The sequence below is a fragment of the Salvelinus fontinalis genome, chromosome 26, assembly GCF_029448725.1.
Source record: "Salvelinus fontinalis isolate EN_2023a chromosome 26, ASM2944872v1, whole genome shotgun sequence".
NCBI classification, from domain to species: Eukaryota; Metazoa; Chordata; class Actinopteri; order Salmoniformes; family Salmonidae; genus Salvelinus; species Salvelinus fontinalis.
In genome coordinates this window covers 16,385,800-16,403,811 of record NC_074690.1, presented here as the reverse complement: position 1 = coordinate 16,403,811, position 18,012 = coordinate 16,385,800, and the positions used below count along the sequence as shown (strand labels likewise).

The following is an 18,012-nucleotide window of genomic DNA, read 5'->3' as shown; positions in this document are numbered from 1 at the left end:
TCTTGATATGTTCGTCAAAAGAGAGATCAGGGTCCAGAGTAATCCCGAGGTCCTTCACAGTTTTATTTGAGACGACTGTACAACCATCAAGATTAATTGTCAGATTCAACAGATCGATGGTATCAAAAGCAGCACTAAGGTCTAGGAGCACAAGGACAGATGCAGAGCCTCGGTCTGACGCCATTAAAAGGTCATTTACCACCTTCACAAGTGCAGTCTCAGTGCTATGATGGAGTCTAAAACCAGACTGAAGCATTTCGTATATATTGTTTGTCTTCAGGAAGGCAGTGAGTTGCTGCGCAACAGCTTTTTCTAAAATGTTTGAGAGGAATGGAAGATTCGATATAGGCCGATAGTTTTTTATATTTTCTGGGTCAAGGTTTGGCTTTTCAAGAGAGGCTTTATTACTGCCACTTTTAGTGAGTTTGAGCTCTCTATCCACATCCGGTGGATAGAGAGCCGTTTATTATGTTCAACATAGGAGGGCCAAGCACAGGAAGCAGCTCTTTCAGTAGTTTAGTTGGAATAGGGTCCAATATGCAGCTTGAAGGTTTAGAGGCCATGATTATTTTCATCATTGTGTCAAGAGATATAGTACTAAAACACTTGAGTGTCTCTCTTGATCCTAGGTCCTGGCAGAGTTGTGCAGACTCAGGACAACTGAGCTTGGGAGGAATACGCAGATTTAAAGAGGAGTCTGTAATTTGCTTTCTAATGATCATGATCTTTTCCTCAAAGAAGTTCATGAATTTATTACTGCTGAAGTGAAAACCATCCTCTCTTGGGGAATGCTGCTTTTTAGTTAGCTTTGCAACAGTATCAAAAATACATTTCGGATTGTTCTTATTTTCCTCAATTAAGTTGGAAAAATAGGATGATCGAGCAGCAGTGAGGGCTCTTCGATACTGCACGGTACTGTCTTTCCAAGCTAGTCGAAAGACTTCCAGTTTGGTGTGGCGCCATTTCCGTTCCAATTTTCTGGAAGCTTGCTTCAGAGCTCGGGCCTGTAAACAGTAGCTATAAAAAGAGATTGAGTAGGCTGCATAGATTTCATGACTAGAAGCTCAAAAGACAAAAACGTTGTATTTTTTTTTTTATTGAAATTTGCTATGGTAAATTTTAGCAACACCTCCGCCTTTTCGGGATGCACGGGGGATATGGTCACTAGTGTAACCAGGAGGTGAGGCCTCATTTAACACAGTCAATTCATCAGGCTTAAGCCATGTTTCAGTCAGGCCAATCACATCAAGATTATGATCAGTGATTAGTTCATTGACTATAACTGCCTTTGAAGTGAGGGATCTAACATTAAGTAGCCCTATTTTGAGATGTGAGGTATCACGATCTCTTTCAATAATGGCAGGAATGGAGGAGGTCTTTATTCTAGTGAGATTGCTAAGGCGAACACTGCCATGTTTAGTTTTGGCCAACGTAGGTCGAGGCACAGACACGGTCTCAATGGGGATAGTTGAGCTGACTACACTGACTGTGCTAGGGGCAGACTCCACTAAGCTGGCAGGCTGGCCTGCACCCTATTTCATTGTGGAGCTAGAGGAGTTAGAGCCCTGTCTATGTTGGTAGATCATTTCAAGGGATTATAGTTCTACCTATGTATCTTATTGCTATGAAAAGGTAATTGCCTACAATTACCTGCATTTAATTTACCATAATTGAGGAGCAAACATGAGTAACTCAGAAAACAGACCAAATATTGTGAGATCCAAAAATACTGTCAAGTCCTTTCTTGGAATTGTTGACATTGTGATGAGAAAATTGTCACAAATACCACTATGTTGCTATGTGGAAGGCCATTGCCTGAATCTGTTTTTACGATGGCCGGATATCTATATCTGTATCTATATCAAGATACCCTCATTAAGGAACACTTTACCAGAGCAAGGCAATAAACTGTCTCCCACTATCAAAAAACAAAATCTCATCTGCAGATGATGATTACCAGATAGGAGGCACATCACCATCACAGTACGTATGACACATCTGAAAAGACTGTAGGAAAGCATGACTAGAGAGCCTATATAAAAAGGGAGACCACACAGGTGTCTTCAGAGAGACAGAAACGGTGTGTAGTGAATCGACAATCTAACAGCATCTTGATCCACGGAGCCACCATGAAGTCCCAGTTGTTCTCTCTGCTGCTGCTGTGTGTGCTGTGTGTAGGGGAGGTTCGAATGGAGGACGCTGCGACTGTGAGCGCTGTGCGGCTCTGTGGACGGGAGTTCCTGAGGGCCGTGGTGTACACCTGTGGAGGGTCAAGGTGGAGAAGGTTTCCAGTAGAGGACATAAATGGTCAGTATTACAGAATTACATAGAACTGCATGATATTGTATCTCTATGGTCGTACTCATTATTTGGAAATCAGTGGCATAGTAGTAGCATCTGTTACAAGATTAGAAATATAACTCAAGGCTTTTGCTATATGCCATAATGTAAACTTGAATGATAAATCATCATACAACCTGCAGCTATGATGTGTGCTAAATGTTTGTGAAGTTGTATAATAGTTTGCCATAGAATTAAGCAAGAACAGACACTGGTTGCCCATTGCAGTATGTACACTAACAGTTTAGAAAATATTCTGAAACATTGATAACAGTTGGTGTTCTGGTTGTCCAGGATGGGTGGACCAGAATGGTCTGAAACCATGGGGGGCCGAGCCTGTGATGGACCGGAGACGACGAGACTTGAACAAAGCCCTGACCACCGTGTGCTGTCAACTGGGCTGTCGGAAGAGTGACCTTACAATCATGTGCTAGGGTCCGATGTGCAGGCGTTGGCGACTTGGCGTTAATGTTTGTTGGAAAATAGTCCTTATTCAATATAGTTGGTTGGCTTCAATGGATGTCAGCTAAAGATATCATTACTTCCAATTACTTTCATTTACTTTTATCATGACTTTCAATGAAATTCCCTCATTGATCTTATCAGCAATAAACACTGGACTTGTAACCATGGTGATATCTCCTCAGATTTCTTTATTATGGTTGACCTGACTTTTATTAATTCAACAAGAGGCATTACATGTTGTACAATGGACCATTTTAGCTAACCAAAGTGAATGGGTTACATTCAGCAAGTAGACATTGACTGACATTGACTGGACAACTGTACAAAATCAATAATCTATTCAGCAAGTTATGACAAGACCAGCAAATGATTTCAACAAGTTACGACACTGAAAACCCATATGAGTCATCAGTTGAATAACATTTCCACTGAATGAGGTCTATATGAGAATTGAACAGACTTTGCCTCTCAGGATGAAACTTAGACTATTTCTTTAGTCTAAGTTTCTTAAAAATATAAAACATGCTCTTTACAAAATCTGAGAACAATATTCAAAATATGCTAGAAGACAAGACAGTGTGTGACGATGTGCCACAGTGATTGCAAAAGCTATTTGCGATTTAAATGATCAGGAAATGCTGTATTATACAGTATTTGTACATTATTACACAGACAAGAACATATGTAACCAAAATGAATAATTTCCAGAAAGATATTCAGACTATGGTATGAACTTATTTCCTTTAACCTGAGACTATATTCTTATTGCCTCCGATACTTCCTTGATACGTATGTTTGATAAAACCACAATGCTCTAGGCATGACCTTCATTTGAAGGTTTCCCAGCACTTCCACACAACCGTTCTCCATGATATGCAAATGAACATCATACACATGATAGACAATTTTAGAATACCCACAGTCTATGGTACGAATACAGAAATAGAACATAGGTCATTTGGTACACTTTACTTGAAAGCTCGGTCATAGGGGTTACATAAGACTGTCGTGACAATGACATTACAGCCGGTGTCACTTTATGGCAATCGACTTAGCACTGTCACGACAAGCCAGTTGGCTAGCTTTAAGCCTGCCCAATTAGCTGATAGAAACATTATTTGTGTCATCACAGTTGTCATAAATTGACACCAACAGTCGTGATTTTTTTATCAAATCTATTATGTCATGCTTATAACACTGTTATGTAGCCCTTATGACAGACTACATAAGACTGTATAGGACTTGAGTACCCACAGTCCAAGACAGTCATCTGTGACCATGGGTGATGACTCACTCAAAGTAAACAGCGTAGACGTTGGCCACGGCGAAGAGAGAGCTGTTCTTGAAGGAGTGTGAGGAGAAGGTATCGTTGGAGGAGTCCCACAGGCAGCGGCTCCCGATGCGCATGTTCTGGTCACTGAGCTGTCCGATGCTGATCAGAACAATGATCTTATAACGAGGAACCATCAGATCCTTCACCCTGGCTTTGATCACCTACAGGACAAGGAAGTCACAGACTGAAAGGGAAAAAGGAACTCTGGCAGCTATTTAAATCTCAGCTTTTTGGCAAGCGGGTGTGTTTTGTGGCATGACTGTGGCCATATACACCGTAAGGTGTATCAGAGAGCTGTTGATTAAGCTATTTCTATTTCTATGTTAAGATCAACCATACATGACAATAAAAAAACTCCATGGAAATTGAAGCCAAAAGATGGTGACTGACAATTTGTCATAACTTTTTCATTTTACCAGGCAAGTCAGTTAACAACAAATTCTTATTTACAATGACGGCCTATGGGTTAACTGCTTGTTCAGGGGCAGAACAACAGAGTTTTACCTTGTCAGCTTGGGGATTCGATCTAGCAACCTTTCGGTTACTGGCCCAACGCTCTATCCACTAGGCTACCTGCCGCCCCATGGTAGGGCAACGGTAGGGCAACGATTTTAGCTTTTGCTACGATATGACCATAGGAGTTGGCAAGATAGCAGATCTGGCTAGGGCAATGATATAGGTGTTGGTGAATGTAGAAGCAGTCTGGCATCTAGGCTACCAGTTACCCCAAATTGTACCGATACCACTCTTGTCTGAAATAATAACAAAATAAAAACTCATGAATAATTTAATGAGTTCCTCTGCATAAGCAAAGGCGTTATTTAATGACAATCAATATTACCTCAGATATGGTCTTTGTCATCTGCCGACAGAGCTCAGCTTCATACTTCTCTTCTTGCAGGTAACTGGCGAGCACATCCTTCAGGATGTCATTGACCGTGAGAACAGGGAAGCGTCTATGTGGTGCTATTCAAAAGGTGGGGGGGGCATAATGTTTCATACACTGTTACACTAATGCCATGTAGTTACTGAGTAACCACAATGGAATTACTCAATTATAATCCAAGTAGCTTCCAGGCTTCCTCACCGAGTGATGAACAAGACTTGGAATTATGGTAATGTAAGGCTATAGTAGCCCAACTAACCACTCCTAACCACACCACTCCCTCTTTAGCCTGATCCCAGGTCTGTTTGTGCTATCTTGCCAACTCCTATGGTCATTGTCATGCCGAACAGAGACAGATCTGGGACCAGGCTAGCTCTGGTTAATAACATGTGGTGAAAATAAAGGCCTCACCCAATTGGAAGGTGTTCTCCATCTGTACTGCGGGTCGAGGGTTATCGTCATGGTGTCCAGGCTCATCGATATAGGATACGGTGCTTATAGAACTGCAAGTCAAGATCGATACGTATTCAGATACAGTGGAAGAACATCAAAAGGTCTGTGTTTGAGAAGTTGTCCTCAACCACGGATAGAGGGTCAGATAGTTTTCCATCTCACTAACGGTTGTATTATGTTCGGTTTGGGAGTAGGGCATCTACTGATCTGATCCTAGATCTGTGGCTAGGGCAACTTCTACCTCAAGAATTTGAATGCAACTTTAATATCATGAGGAAAAATCTCCCATCAGAGAAAATAGAATAACTAATTGATCTGGATAAATAAAAGAAGTAGAAGATTCTTCAATAATTTGTGCTAAATGCTTAACTTGAAAAGAGTACTCACTCCTTGATCTTGCCCCCTGTTTCCTTGGCTCTGACATCATGGCTGCCAAGGGATGACACACTACCTCTCTTCTTCAGAAGATGAGCTGCCTTTTCTTTAGCTAAATCAGACATTACTCTGCCTGTTGTCTAGCTAATCATTATAAGGGGGAAGCTTTGTATTAGGCACCTAAGCACATTCAAGGCTAAAATGATTTGTTTATCTTATAGTGTGGTTGATGGTAACCATGTCAACACAAACAGATAAATAATAACAAATACAAGACATTTATCAGTTCCAACTAAGTAAATAGTATAGTAGCTATAGGCTTAAATTAGACATTAGGAGAATTCAGTCTCCTGGTAGAATGTATGTAATGCAGAATGCTTTGAACAGGGCAATACAGAGCTCCTGTTGTGCCTACTTGGAAAATGGTTTCTCCCAAAATGGGCAAACTTGCTCAGTTCAACGAAAACTGATCAGGAGTGTACTCGTTATGACTTGCAACGGAAACCGTTTACTGTCTAACCATTAAGGGTGTGTTCGTAAATTCAATCTGGAGTGCCAGAGAACACTCAGAGTGTGCTCTGGGCGTTCGTAAATTCGGAGTGTTGTCATATTGTCCGTTTGTAATTTCAGAGCGTTTCTCTCTCGGGGTGTTCAGAGCGCACAATGGACGCTTGATCCGAGCTACTTCCAGACACGAATGAGAGAACACCTCACTCTGACCATTTTATTTGCCCTAGCAGAGCTGGTTAGGCTGTTTCATGTTATCCAGAGCGTCGGTGACAGTTAACTGTGCTGCTTGCAACAATGATTAATTACGCTTTTTTGCCGACGTTTACTAACACCGGCTATATTCAACAGGGGTTCGTAAAGTCGTAAATTAGTCTGCGCTCTGGCACACTCAGACGAGAGTGCTCTGAAATCGGAGGTGATAGCCAGAGTGAATTTACGAACACACCGTTATAAACCAACTGGAAGCAAGGAGAACAAACGAACCGAAACGGGGAGGGACCTACCCGAATTTGTCCAATATAAACTCTCGTTTTGTTGCACAACGTTATGAACAGAATATTTCTTTTTGCAACAGAATCGCCGTAATGAATACACCCCAAGTGCAACATTTCACCCTTTAGCCTAGCTACACAACAGCAGCAGAATGTTGCACCCTGTGTATTCCAAAATTCTACAAGCAGAAACATTGAAACATTTCTGTTCAGCTGAAAATAACAACACTCTTACCTACTCAGAATTCACGAGTCAAAGCAGAAACATTGTAGCGATCCAGCGCATTGTGTTGTCCTGACAACCGTCCGTTTTGGAGGAGGGGTTTCCTTATCCTGCACCGACTGCGTTCATCGGTTTTTAAAAGGACCCTGTACCGTTTGGCGCGCGCAATACAACTGACAACAACAATAACAACGCAATGCACATTCAATAGACTATCCAAAAGAGTAGTGTATATTCATCTGCGCCTGTAACATTGGAAAATGTACAAAATAATAATAAAGACATCCATTTTAATTTCCAACATTCTCCCATTCTTTATTACCAAGTAAAACAGTTATTACATTATATTAACTTTTTATATATTTACTCTTAAAATCTTTGGATGGGAAATGTACATGGTATGTTTGCATATTCAGTGTCCTATGCAGTGAATAAAATACTGACAGAAAAAACGTTTATTTGTATTTGTGAATACTTTTTAAAGGACCAGTTAGGCTCAAAGAAATAAATTAAATATTGCAACCAGGACAAAAAAAGTAAAGTTGAAATATATTTACCATAGTTATTGATAATGTCAAAGATAAAAACACTCTTTTGTCATTGGTCGCGACTCATTTTGAATATACTGATTTTGGAAATAAGTAACAACAACGTGAGTTAATTCTATTACCATTGTCATAAAGTGAAAATAGTACACAAAACATTTTTTCTCCTTGAGATGGGCAGGAGCAAAACAATTACAGTTACACAAAACTACTTGTTGTTGGTGTGCAAGTCGGGAGGAAACATAGGAGGACGTTACTGGAATAGTATCATGGAAGTGTGATAATGTTGTTGTGGATTCATGCCAAAGGTCAAAGGTTTAAAGTTTAAATCTTCAGGTGAAAGGTCAAACACGATGACATGAACTTGACTAGAAGTTACAGTAAAAAACAATCACATAGTACACGTACTATAACAGACGTAGGTCTGAATGAACCTGGTTACATTAGACTGAACGCTACACTCACTACTGTTTTCTTTACCCAGTCTAGGTCAGAATAGCATTGGATTAGGAGGGGGGGGGGGGGGGGGGGACTCTTTTGTGTGCTGCTGGACATCCTAAATGTCTTGAAATAAATGAACTAGCATTGTAGAGTAAAAAAAGGTTTAAAAAAAAAACATTTGAGTAACGCAGATTTGGACAGTCAGTATTTTACAAGAAATCCACATTAGAAATAAAACAAAACAAAAATGTGTTCTGTAATGTATTGTAAAGGCTATCACCAACCGTATAACATAAATATGATTTGACAAACACAGAATCACCCATATGTCCAAAGGGATATATGAAGAAGCTTCTTTCATATTTACACTTTTTTACAAATAGATTTTCAATATAATGCTATTAGAAAATGATAAAACATCTATTAACTCCACATGGTGGAAAAACAAGAAACACAACATTAGGGGCTTCCGTTAAATATTCATTATTATTCTATTTTAGATAAATCATTCTTGAAGCACTTTTCCATCTTTTTTGATGTCCCCCGGTTATACTTCCCAGCGGGCAAAACTGGTTGAAATGACCTCATAAAGACCTACTTCTAACCAGTAATTGATGTAATTCTAGCATTTACATTTTAGTCATTTAGCAGACGCTCTTATCCAGAGCGACTTACAGGAGCAATTAGGGTTAAGTGCCTTGCTCAAGGGCACATTGACAGATTTTCCACCTAGTTGACTTAGGATTCAAAACAGTGAGCTTTCGGTTACTGGCCCAACACTCTTAACCGCTAAGCTACCGGTCACCCTAACCAGTTGTAATGATGTCATTTCAACCAGTAATTCTTGAGTAGGACTCCTGGACACAACAACTCCAAGGGACAAACAGAATCCAGAAAGAAATGGAACCTGGTCCAAGGCAACTCTGCTATTCAGCCTGTAAGGTCAACTGCTTTGTTTTTGTCATCCACAAATCAGGAAAACAATATGAAATCATTCTTGATTTTTTTGTGAATGGGTGATGCTCAATCTTGCTCCCAGCAAAACACACAACCACCACATACATAATAACGTTGTCTGTACGTTAACTCCAAGTTGTGGGCCTCAACGTGCTGGTGCAGTACCAGCTGGTACCATATCAGTTGAATCAACCCAATAAATAAATAAAAAACATCAAAATGTCATCCTAACCCTGCATGTGGAGTTCTGGTCATAATCAATTGTTATGTCATAATCAATTGTTCTTGTCATAATCAATTGAATTATCAATGAACGACAACAGTGTCTATCTATTCACATAAATCTGTCCAGTGCATCTTCCATCCATCACCCATTCACATAGAATTCTTCTCACAAATAAGGCTGGATTACTGTATGTGCTGCCAATGATAATTGACTTTGCTAAACGGGAGTAAATGTGTTGAATCCATTATCTTTCATTATGATTTCTAAATGTTTTATTGATTAGGATGCCCAATATCCGACGCCAATGGCGACAGCTAGTCTTTCTGGGGTCCGACACATAACGAAAACATTACAGACAAAAGATTTTACAACTGACCTCAACAACCCTCAAGGTGCACAAAACGAAAAAAAGCGGTGACTACTTGCATAAACTCCAACAGTGCGACTACTGTATTTGAGTGTGTTAAAACATAAAGCTATACCCTGGTGAACCCTGGTGGACAGTGCGTATTACATCACATCCTGTTGTTGCTGCTATGTCATCAGTTACCCCTCCCTGCTCAAGCATTAGGTTTCAGACGTTTCTCAGTTGGTAACTTATATCGAATGAAGAATCCATAAAAAGTCTCTCATCATCCTCACAGTCAAAAGGGTTCCATTTTACAACAGTGGTGACTAGTTGTCCGCCAGATATTTCCCTGTAACGGAGACACAAACAGAGTACTCAGTCAGGGGAATTCCAACTGTTTGCTATTGTCAAAGTGTTGTCGTCTTGCTTTGTTTTCATGGTCAGGCAACAACGTCACATTCAGGGTTAGAATCAATACAATTTCAGTTCAGTTTCAAACGGGGCCCATGATCCCAGAACGTGTGACAATGACCATGGAAGTAGGCAAGACAGCACAAACCGATCTGGGACCAGGCTAGTATTTTCATGCTTCCCTCACACACAGACACTGACCTGCTGCAAATCTCTTTTTGACCAGCGAGAGCCTGTAGCCGGTCCCCACCAGCTGGATGTCACAGCCTGACAGAGTGCTGCCCTCACTGGTGAACTGCACCGCCAACTGGGACGGCTTACTGGGACCCTCTGTCAACTGGAACCTACCCAGTAGAGCCCCCACTCCTATAGAAGAGAGAATAATGATGATGGTGTTGATGAAGATGACGACAAAGTTGAGAAAGATGATAACAAAGATGATGAGGAGGAAGAGGAAGAAAAGAAGGAAGACAGGAGAGGAGAAAGACAGGAGAGGAGGAAGAGGAGGAAGACAGGAGAGGAGAAAGATGAAGAAGAGAAGGAGAAAGAGGAGCAAGACAGGAGAGGAAGAGGAGGAAGAGGAAGACAGGAAAGGAGGAAGACAGGAGAGGAGGAAGACAGGAGAGGAGAAAAAGGAGGAAGACAGGAGAGGAGGAAGAGGAGGAAGACAGGAGAGGAGAAAGAGGAAGAAGAGAAGGAGAAAGAGGAGCAAGACAGGAGAGGAAGAGGAGGAAGAGGAAGACAGGAGAGGAGGAAGACAGGAGAGGAGGAGGACAGGAGAGGAGAAAGACAGGAGAGGAGAAAGATAGGAGAGGAGAAAGACAGGAGAGGAGAAAGACAGGAGAGGAGGAAGACAGGAGAGGAGGAAGACAGGAGAGGAGGAAGACAGGAGAGGAGGAAGAGGAAGACAGGAGAGGAGAAAGACAGGAAAGGAGGAAGACAGGAGAGGAGGAAGAGGAAGACAGGAGAGGAGAAAGACAGGAGAGGAGGAAGACAGGAGAGGAGAAAGAGGAGGAAGACAGGAGAGGAGGAAGAGGAGGAAGACAGGAGAGGAGAAAGAGGAAGAAGAGAAGGAGAAAGAGGAGCAAGACAGGAGAGGAAGAGGAGGAAGAGGAGGAAGACAGGAGAAGAGGAAGACAGGAGAGGAGGAAGACAGGAGAGGAGAAAGAGGATGAAGACAGGAGAGGAGGAAGAGGAGGAAGACAGGAGAGGACAAAGAGGAAGACAGGACAGGGGAAAGAGGAGGAAGACAAGAGAGGAGGAAGAGGAAGACAGGAGAGGAGAAAGACAGGAGAGGAGGAAGACAGGAGAGGAGAAAGAGGAGGAAGACAGGAGAGGAGGAAGAGGAGGAAGAAAGGAGAGGAGAAAGAGGAAGAAGAGAAGGAGAAAGAGGAGCAAGACAGGAGAGGAAGAGGAGGAAGACAGGAGAGGAGGAAGACAGGAGAGGAGGAAGACAGGAGAGGAGAAAGAGGAGGAAGACAGGAGAGGAGGAAGAGGAGAAAGACAGGAGAGGAGGAAGATAGGACAGGGGAAAGAGGAGTAAAACAGGAGAGGAGGAGGAGGAGGAAGAGGAGAAAGAGGGGGAAGACAGGACAGGAGAAAGAGGAAGACAGGACAGGGGAAAGAGGAGGAAGACAGGACAGGAGAAAGAGGAAGACAGGGGAGGAGGAAGATGAGAAGAAAGAAGAAGAATGAGAGGAGAAAGAGGAGGGAGGAGAGGAGAAATAGGAGGAAGACAGGAGGAGGAGAAAGAGGAGGGAGGAGAGGAGAAAGAGGAGGAAGAAGTCACAGGAAAAGTGAAAGAGGAAGAGAAAGATCACCTACCTCCATTTTCAGACCTTTGGGAAAGGCTTGATATCTTCCATAGAATATTCTGCTGTTCTGGGTTCCTTACAGAGAAAATAAAATACAGTTATAGTTGCCTTTATTATTTCAGTGATACTAACCTGGATAAATACACTGTAAATGTACAATTCTAAGATTAAATACATTTAAAAACAATCTCAGTCAGCAATTCATTATCCTCACCAGGTGGCAGTGGGGATCATGGCTTGGGGTTTGGCCACGCCACCGTCCACAGGGACCAGGAAGTGGATGTTGTGGAGGGGGGAGGGGGAGGGGGCTGCGGCCATGGCCTCCATGTTGTATTTGTAGTCTATTCTGAGGTCCGTGCTGGTGGTGTCGCCACGCCAACTCACCGCCAGGTTCAGGGGAGTAGACTGGATCCCCTCAGCTGACACCTAAGACACACACACAAGCACACATAAGCACACACACGTGTAAACACGCATAAGCATACACACATGTAAACACGCATAAGCATACACACACACATACGTAAGCACGCACTTCATTGCACTTGTTTAACAATTACATTCCATTGTGACTATACAGTATACACTGTATGGAATTACATTCCATTGTGACTGTACAGCATACACTGTATGGAATTACATTCCATTGTGACTATACAGCATACACTGTACGGAATTACATTCCATTGTGACTATACAGCATACACTGTACGGAATTACATTCCATTGTGACTATACAGCATACACTGTATGGAATTACATTCCATTGTGACTATACAGCATACACTGTATGGAATTACACTCCATTGTGACTATACAGCATACACTGTATGGAATTCCATTCCATTGTGACTATACAGCATACACTAGATGGAATTTCATTCCATTGTGACTATACAGCATACACTTTATGGAATTCCATTCCATTGTGACTATACAGCATACACTAGATGGAATTTCATTCCATTGTGACTATACAGCATACACTTTATGGAATTCCATTCCATTGTGACTATACAGCATACACTAGATGGAATTTCATTCCATTGTGACTATACAGCATACACTTTATGGAATTACATTCCATTGTGACTATACAGCATACACTGCATGGAATTACATTCCAATGTGACTATACAGCATACACTGTATGGAATTACATTCAATTGTGACTATACAGCATACACTGTATGGAATTACATTCCATTGTGACTATACAGCGTACACTGTACGGAATTACATTCCATTGTGACTATACAGCGTACACTGTACGGAATTCCATTCCATTGTGACTATACAGCGTACACTGTACGGAATTCCATTCCATTGTGACTATACAGTGTACACTGTATGGAATTACATTCCATTGTGACTATACAGCATACACTGTATGGAATTACATTCCATTGTGACTATACAGTACACATTGTATGGAATTCCATTCCATTGTGACTATACAGCATACACTGTATGGAATTCCATTCCATTGTGACTATACAGTATACACTGTATGGAATTCCATTCCATTGTGACTATACAGCGTACACTGTATGGAATTACATTCCATTGTGACTATACAGCATACACTGTATGGAATTCCATTCCATTGTGACTATACAGTGTACACTGTACGGAATTCCATTCCATTGTGACTATACAGTGTACACTGTATGAATTACATTCCATTGTGACTATACAGTATACACTGTACGGAATTACATTCCATTGTGACTATACAGTGTACACTGTATGGAATTACATTCCATTGTGACTATACAGTGTACACTGTATGGAATTACATTCCATTGTGACTATACAGTGTACGCTGTATGAATTACATTCCATTGTGACTATACAGTATACACTGTACGGAATTACATTCCATTGTGACTATACAGTGTACACTGTATGGAATTACATTCCATTGTGACTATACAGTGTACGCTGTATGAATTACATTCCATTGTGACTATACAGTATACGCTGTACGGAATTACATTCCATTGTGACTATACAGCATACACTGTATGGAATTACATGCCATTGTGACTATACAGTGTACGCTGTATGAATTACATTCCATTGTGACTATACAGTGTACGCTGTATGAATTACATTCCATTGTGACTATACAGTATACGCTGTATGGAATTACATTCCATTGTGACTATACAGCGTACACTGTACGGAATTCCATTCCATTGTGACTATACAGTGTACACTGTATGGAATTACATTCCATTGTGACTATACAGTGTACGCTGTATGAATTACATTCCATTGTGACTATACAGTATACACTGTACGGAATTACATTCCATTGTGACTATACAGTGTACACTGTATGGAATTACATTCCATTGTGACTATACAGTGTACACTGTATGGAATTACATTCCATTGTGACTATACAGTGTACGCTGTATGAATTACATTCCATTGTGACTATACAGTATACACTGTACGGAATTACATTCCATTGTGACTATACAGTGTACACTGTATGGAATTACATTCCATTGTGACTATACAGTGTACACTGTATGGAATTACATTCCATTGTGACTATACAGTGTACACTGTATGGAATTCCATTCCATTGTGACTACACAGTATACACTGTACGGAATTACATTCCATTGTGACTATACAGTATACACTGTATGGAATTCCATTCCATTGTGACTATACAGTGTACGCTGTATGAATTACATTCCATTGTGACTATACAGTATACACTGTACGGAATTACATTCCATTGTGACTATACAGTGTACACTGTATGGAATTACATTCCATTGTGACTATACAGTGTACACTGTATGGAATTACATTCCATTGTGACTATACAGTATACACTGTATGGAATTCCATTCCATTGTGACTATACAGTGTACGCTGTATGAATTACATTCCATTGTGACTATACAGTATACACTGTACGGAATTACATTCCATTGTGACTATACAGTGTACACTGTATGGAATTACATTCCATTGTGACTATACAGTGTACACTGTATGGAATTACATTCCATTGTGACTATACAGTGTACACTGTATGGAATTCCATTCCATTGTGACTATACAGTGTACGCTGTATGAATTACATTCCATTGTGACTATACAGTATACACTGTACGGAATTACATTCCATTGTGACTATACAGCGTACGCTGTATGAATTACATTCCATTGTGACTATACAGTGTACGCTGTATGAATTACATTCCATTGTGACTATACAGCATACACTGTATGGAATTACATGCCATTGTGACTATACAGTATTCACTGTACGGAATTACATTCCATTGTGACTATACAGTGTACGCTGTATGAATTACATTCCATTGTGACTATACAGCATACACTGTACGGAATTACATTCCATTGTGACTATACAGTGTACGCTGTATGAATTACATTCCATTGTGACTATACAGTATACACTGTATGGAATTACATTCCATTGTGACTATACAGTGTACACTGTATGGAATTACATTCCATTGTGACTATACAGCATACACTGTATGGAATTACATGCCATTGTGACTATACAGTATTCACTGTACGGAATTACATTCCATTGTGACTATACAGTGTACGCTGTATGAATTACATTCCATTGTGACTATACAGCATACACTGTACGGAATTACATTCCATTGAGACTATACAGTGTACGCTGTATGAATTACATTCCATTGTGACTATACAGTATACACTGTATGGAATTACATTCCATTGTGACTATACAGCATACACTGTATGGAATTACATTCCATTGTGACTATACAGCGTACGCTGTATGAATTACATTCCATTGTGACTATACAGTGTACGCTGTATGAATTACATTCCATTGTGACTATACAGTGTACGCTGTATGAATTACATTCCATTGTGACTATACAGTATACACTGTATGGAATTACATTCCATTGTGACTATACAGTGTACGCTGTATGAATTACATTCCATTGTGACTATACAGTATACACTGTATGGAATTACATGTAATAACGTGTACTATGCAGACGGTCTCACCTGATATTTGATCATGTCCACATTGTAGTAGGTTGCTTGAGGCTTCTGGTCAGCCACTCTCCTCAGGTGGCTCATCAGGTTTGGCATATTTACCCAGAATTCCTTGGTGTCCACATTGGACATGGTGGTGTCACTAAAAACAAATACATGACTTGGGCATTTTGGGTTTTCTGATGGTGCAATATTACAATGACTTTATCTGATTCAGGTATATTATCACATTATCGTGCATGTTTTCCAATAATTTGTTTGGTGAGCCTGGTAAGTAGTTTAACCAGGTTTCAAATCACAGGGGTGTCTCTCCCTAACCAATCACAGGGGTGTCTCTCCCTAACCAATCACAGGGGTGTCTCTCCCTAACCAATCACAGGGGTGTCTCTACCTAACCAATCACAGGGGTGTCTCTACCTAACCAATCACAGGGGTGTCTCTCCCTAACCAATCACAGGGGTGTCTCTCCCTAACCAATCTGAGCCAGCGTGTCAGGCTGAACAACACATTTTCCTGTGACTACATTCATGATAAAGCACAGGCCTTATTGCTTAAATGTAATCATTAAAACATGTTGCTATTGGTCCTGTGAATGTCTACTATGTTTAGGGGAATCCACCAAGAGTCAATGTGTAGCTCCAATCCTGGCCACTACGGGACATCATTTGGAACATGCCCAAAAAATTAAGAATATGAATTCCTTGCCCCAAAACACAATATTGAGTCAGTGTACTGTATAATAAGCCTTACCAGCACAGTAGGTGTGGATTGGGGAGGACCTGCTCTAGCCGGCAGTAGTTGCTGATGCTGAAGGTGAGCACGGGGGCAGACGGGTGGCTGGCAAAGTGCCTGGTGATGCCTGCTGGGAAAGACAGCACCATCTCCCCAGTGATCTTCACCACACACCTGGATCATGCAGAACAGAGCCAGCTCAGTGCTTAGAAACGGGTCAGTCAAAAAGAGAAAAACTACAGTACCCAGAATCCATAAGGGTGCCACAAACAAACTACGTTTCCCACAGAAATATCCACAGAACAATATATAGCCTAGGCACATTGCATTTCCCTGTGGGGACAACAAAAGGAGACAATACAGTTTGAAATTGAAATGAAATAGGCATACAGTAGTTGCAATATGATATATATCAACAATATCATAGCCATCTTACTTGTTGCATTTATTCTGATGAGGGTCGCTTTGCCGGCTGAAACATCATGTTGTCATGAATTTGCATTCACATCAGTATTAACTTTGATATAAATTTGACATCAATGTTGTTATTCATATCAGTATCAATATTTCTACTTGTGTTAGCATTAGCCTAGCTTTGAGAGGAATAGCCTAGCATCGATAGGAATAGCCTAGCATCGATAGGAATAGCCTAGCATCGATAGGAATAGCCTAGCATCGATAGGAATAGCCTAGCATCGATAGGAATAGCCTAGCATCGATAGGAATGCTAGCCTTACTTGCTTGGGTCGGCTCCTTTGAAGTAGGCGTTGATGGTCTCGGTGAAGGCAGCCGCCACGGGCAGAGTGTCCTGGGCTCCCATGGTCAGTGGGCTGGGTCCTCTGGAGCATCCTGACACACACACACACACACACACACACACACACACACACACACACACACACACACACACACACACACACACACACACACACACACACACGGTTGATCATCACATAAAAGGCACTATCTCAGTAGCAATATCCCTTCCTGTGTCTGTAACGGCCTATAGACATGTGGTCAGATGAGCAGACATGCGTAAGGGAGAGAGAAGGGAAGAGCATAGAAATGACAAGATAGAAGATTGGACAGATCATAGATAGCGAGACCAGAGAAACATGGACAGCCAGGGTGGTGCAGTACAGTACGATAGCCTCCATGCACTGGTACTGGGTCATGTTCATTAGGCACCAAACTGTCTGAAAGGGACTACCTGAACTTGTCCAATAAGAAATGCTAGTTTTCCGTTTCCATTGCAGAACGTTTTTTCCCGCATTGTGCTCTAATGAATACGACCCTGGTACGACTCACCTTCAAAAGACAAATAAAACCGGCCATGGTCAAACCATACCATGGTTGGCTGTTTTTCCTCTGTTCATGTGGAGAGAGGTAGAGGACATGGAGGGAGGGAGAGGGGGAT

The 18,012-nt window shown here is 41.2% G+C and overlaps 3 protein-coding genes across 5 annotated transcripts in view; 1 reads left to right on the top strand and 2 right to left on the bottom strand.

Moving 5' to 3' along the window:
- Positions 1-1,910: 1,910 nt before the first annotated feature.
- Positions 1,911-2,976, top strand: LOC129823739 (relaxin-3-like). Its single transcript, XM_055882697.1, has 2 exons — positions 1,911-2,307; positions 2,635-2,976. Exons 1-2 carry the CDS (start codon positions 2,130-2,132, stop codon positions 2,772-2,774), a joined length of 318 nt encoding a protein of 105 aa, XP_055738672.1. The 5' UTR covers positions 1,911-2,129; the 3' UTR covers positions 2,775-2,976.
- On the bottom strand, positions 2,969-7,244 carry dynlt5 (dynein light chain Tctex-type family member 5). Of its 3 annotated transcripts, none has more exons than XM_055882695.1 (5): positions 7,093-7,244; positions 5,865-5,996; positions 5,436-5,527; positions 4,980-5,104; positions 2,969-4,299 (listed from the first exon to the last, which is right to left on the bottom strand). In XM_055882695.1, exons 2-5 carry the CDS (start codon positions 5,975-5,977, stop codon positions 4,096-4,098), a joined length of 534 nt encoding a protein of 177 aa, XP_055738670.1. In that variant the 5' UTR covers positions 5,978-5,996; positions 7,093-7,244; the 3' UTR covers positions 2,969-4,095. The 3 variants fall into 3 exon arrangements, with proteins under 3 accessions (XP_055738670.1, XP_055738669.1, XP_055738671.1); XM_055882694.1 differs by having other exon boundaries at positions 7,089-7,242; XM_055882696.1 differs by lacking the exon at positions 7,093-7,244 and having other exon boundaries at positions 5,865-7,082.
- Positions 7,245-7,364: 120 nt separating this feature from the next.
- Positions 7,365-18,012, bottom strand: part of LOC129823740 (SH3-containing GRB2-like protein 3-interacting protein 1) — a 90,597-nt gene continuing 79,949 nt past the window's right edge. The window contains exons 19-27 of the mRNA XM_055882698.1: positions 17,904-17,963; positions 17,333-17,444; positions 17,032-17,067; positions 16,614-16,769; positions 15,873-16,005; positions 12,034-12,245; positions 11,830-11,894; positions 10,207-10,371; positions 7,365-9,943 (exon numbers count right to left, since the gene is read on the bottom strand). Of these exons, the coding sequence (XP_055738673.1) occupies positions 9,921-9,943; positions 10,207-10,371; positions 11,830-11,894; positions 12,034-12,245; positions 15,873-16,005; positions 16,614-16,769; positions 17,032-17,067; positions 17,333-17,444; positions 17,904-17,963 (962 nt within the window). The 3' untranslated portion in view covers positions 7,365-9,920. The remainder of the gene's footprint in view (positions 9,944-10,206; positions 10,372-11,829; positions 11,895-12,033; positions 12,246-15,872; positions 16,006-16,613; positions 16,770-17,031; positions 17,068-17,332; positions 17,445-17,903; positions 17,964-18,012) is intronic.

Excerpts from the sequence above, each read along its gene's own strand:
- LOC129823739 (XM_055882697.1), top strand. The coding sequence starts at position 2,130 with ATGAAGTCCCAGTTGTTCTCTCTGCTGCTGCTGTGTGTGCTGTGTGTA. Across the intron at positions 2,308-2,634 it reads TCCAGTAGAGGACATAAATG|GATGGGTGGACCAGAATGGT; the intron begins GTCAGTATTACA and ends CTGGTTGTCCAG.
- dynlt5 (XM_055882695.1), bottom strand. The coding sequence starts at position 5,977 with ATGTCTGATTTAGCTAAAGAAAAGGCAGCTCATCTTCTGAAGAAGAGA. Across the intron at positions 5,105-5,435 it reads GGAGAACACCTTCCAATTGG|CACCACATAGACGCTTCCCT; the intron begins GTGAGGCCTTTA and ends CCTTTTGAATAG. Across the intron at positions 4,300-4,979 it reads TGACAAAGACCATATCTGAG|GTGATCAAAGCCAGGGTGAA; the intron begins GTAATATTGATT and ends CTTGTCCTGTAG.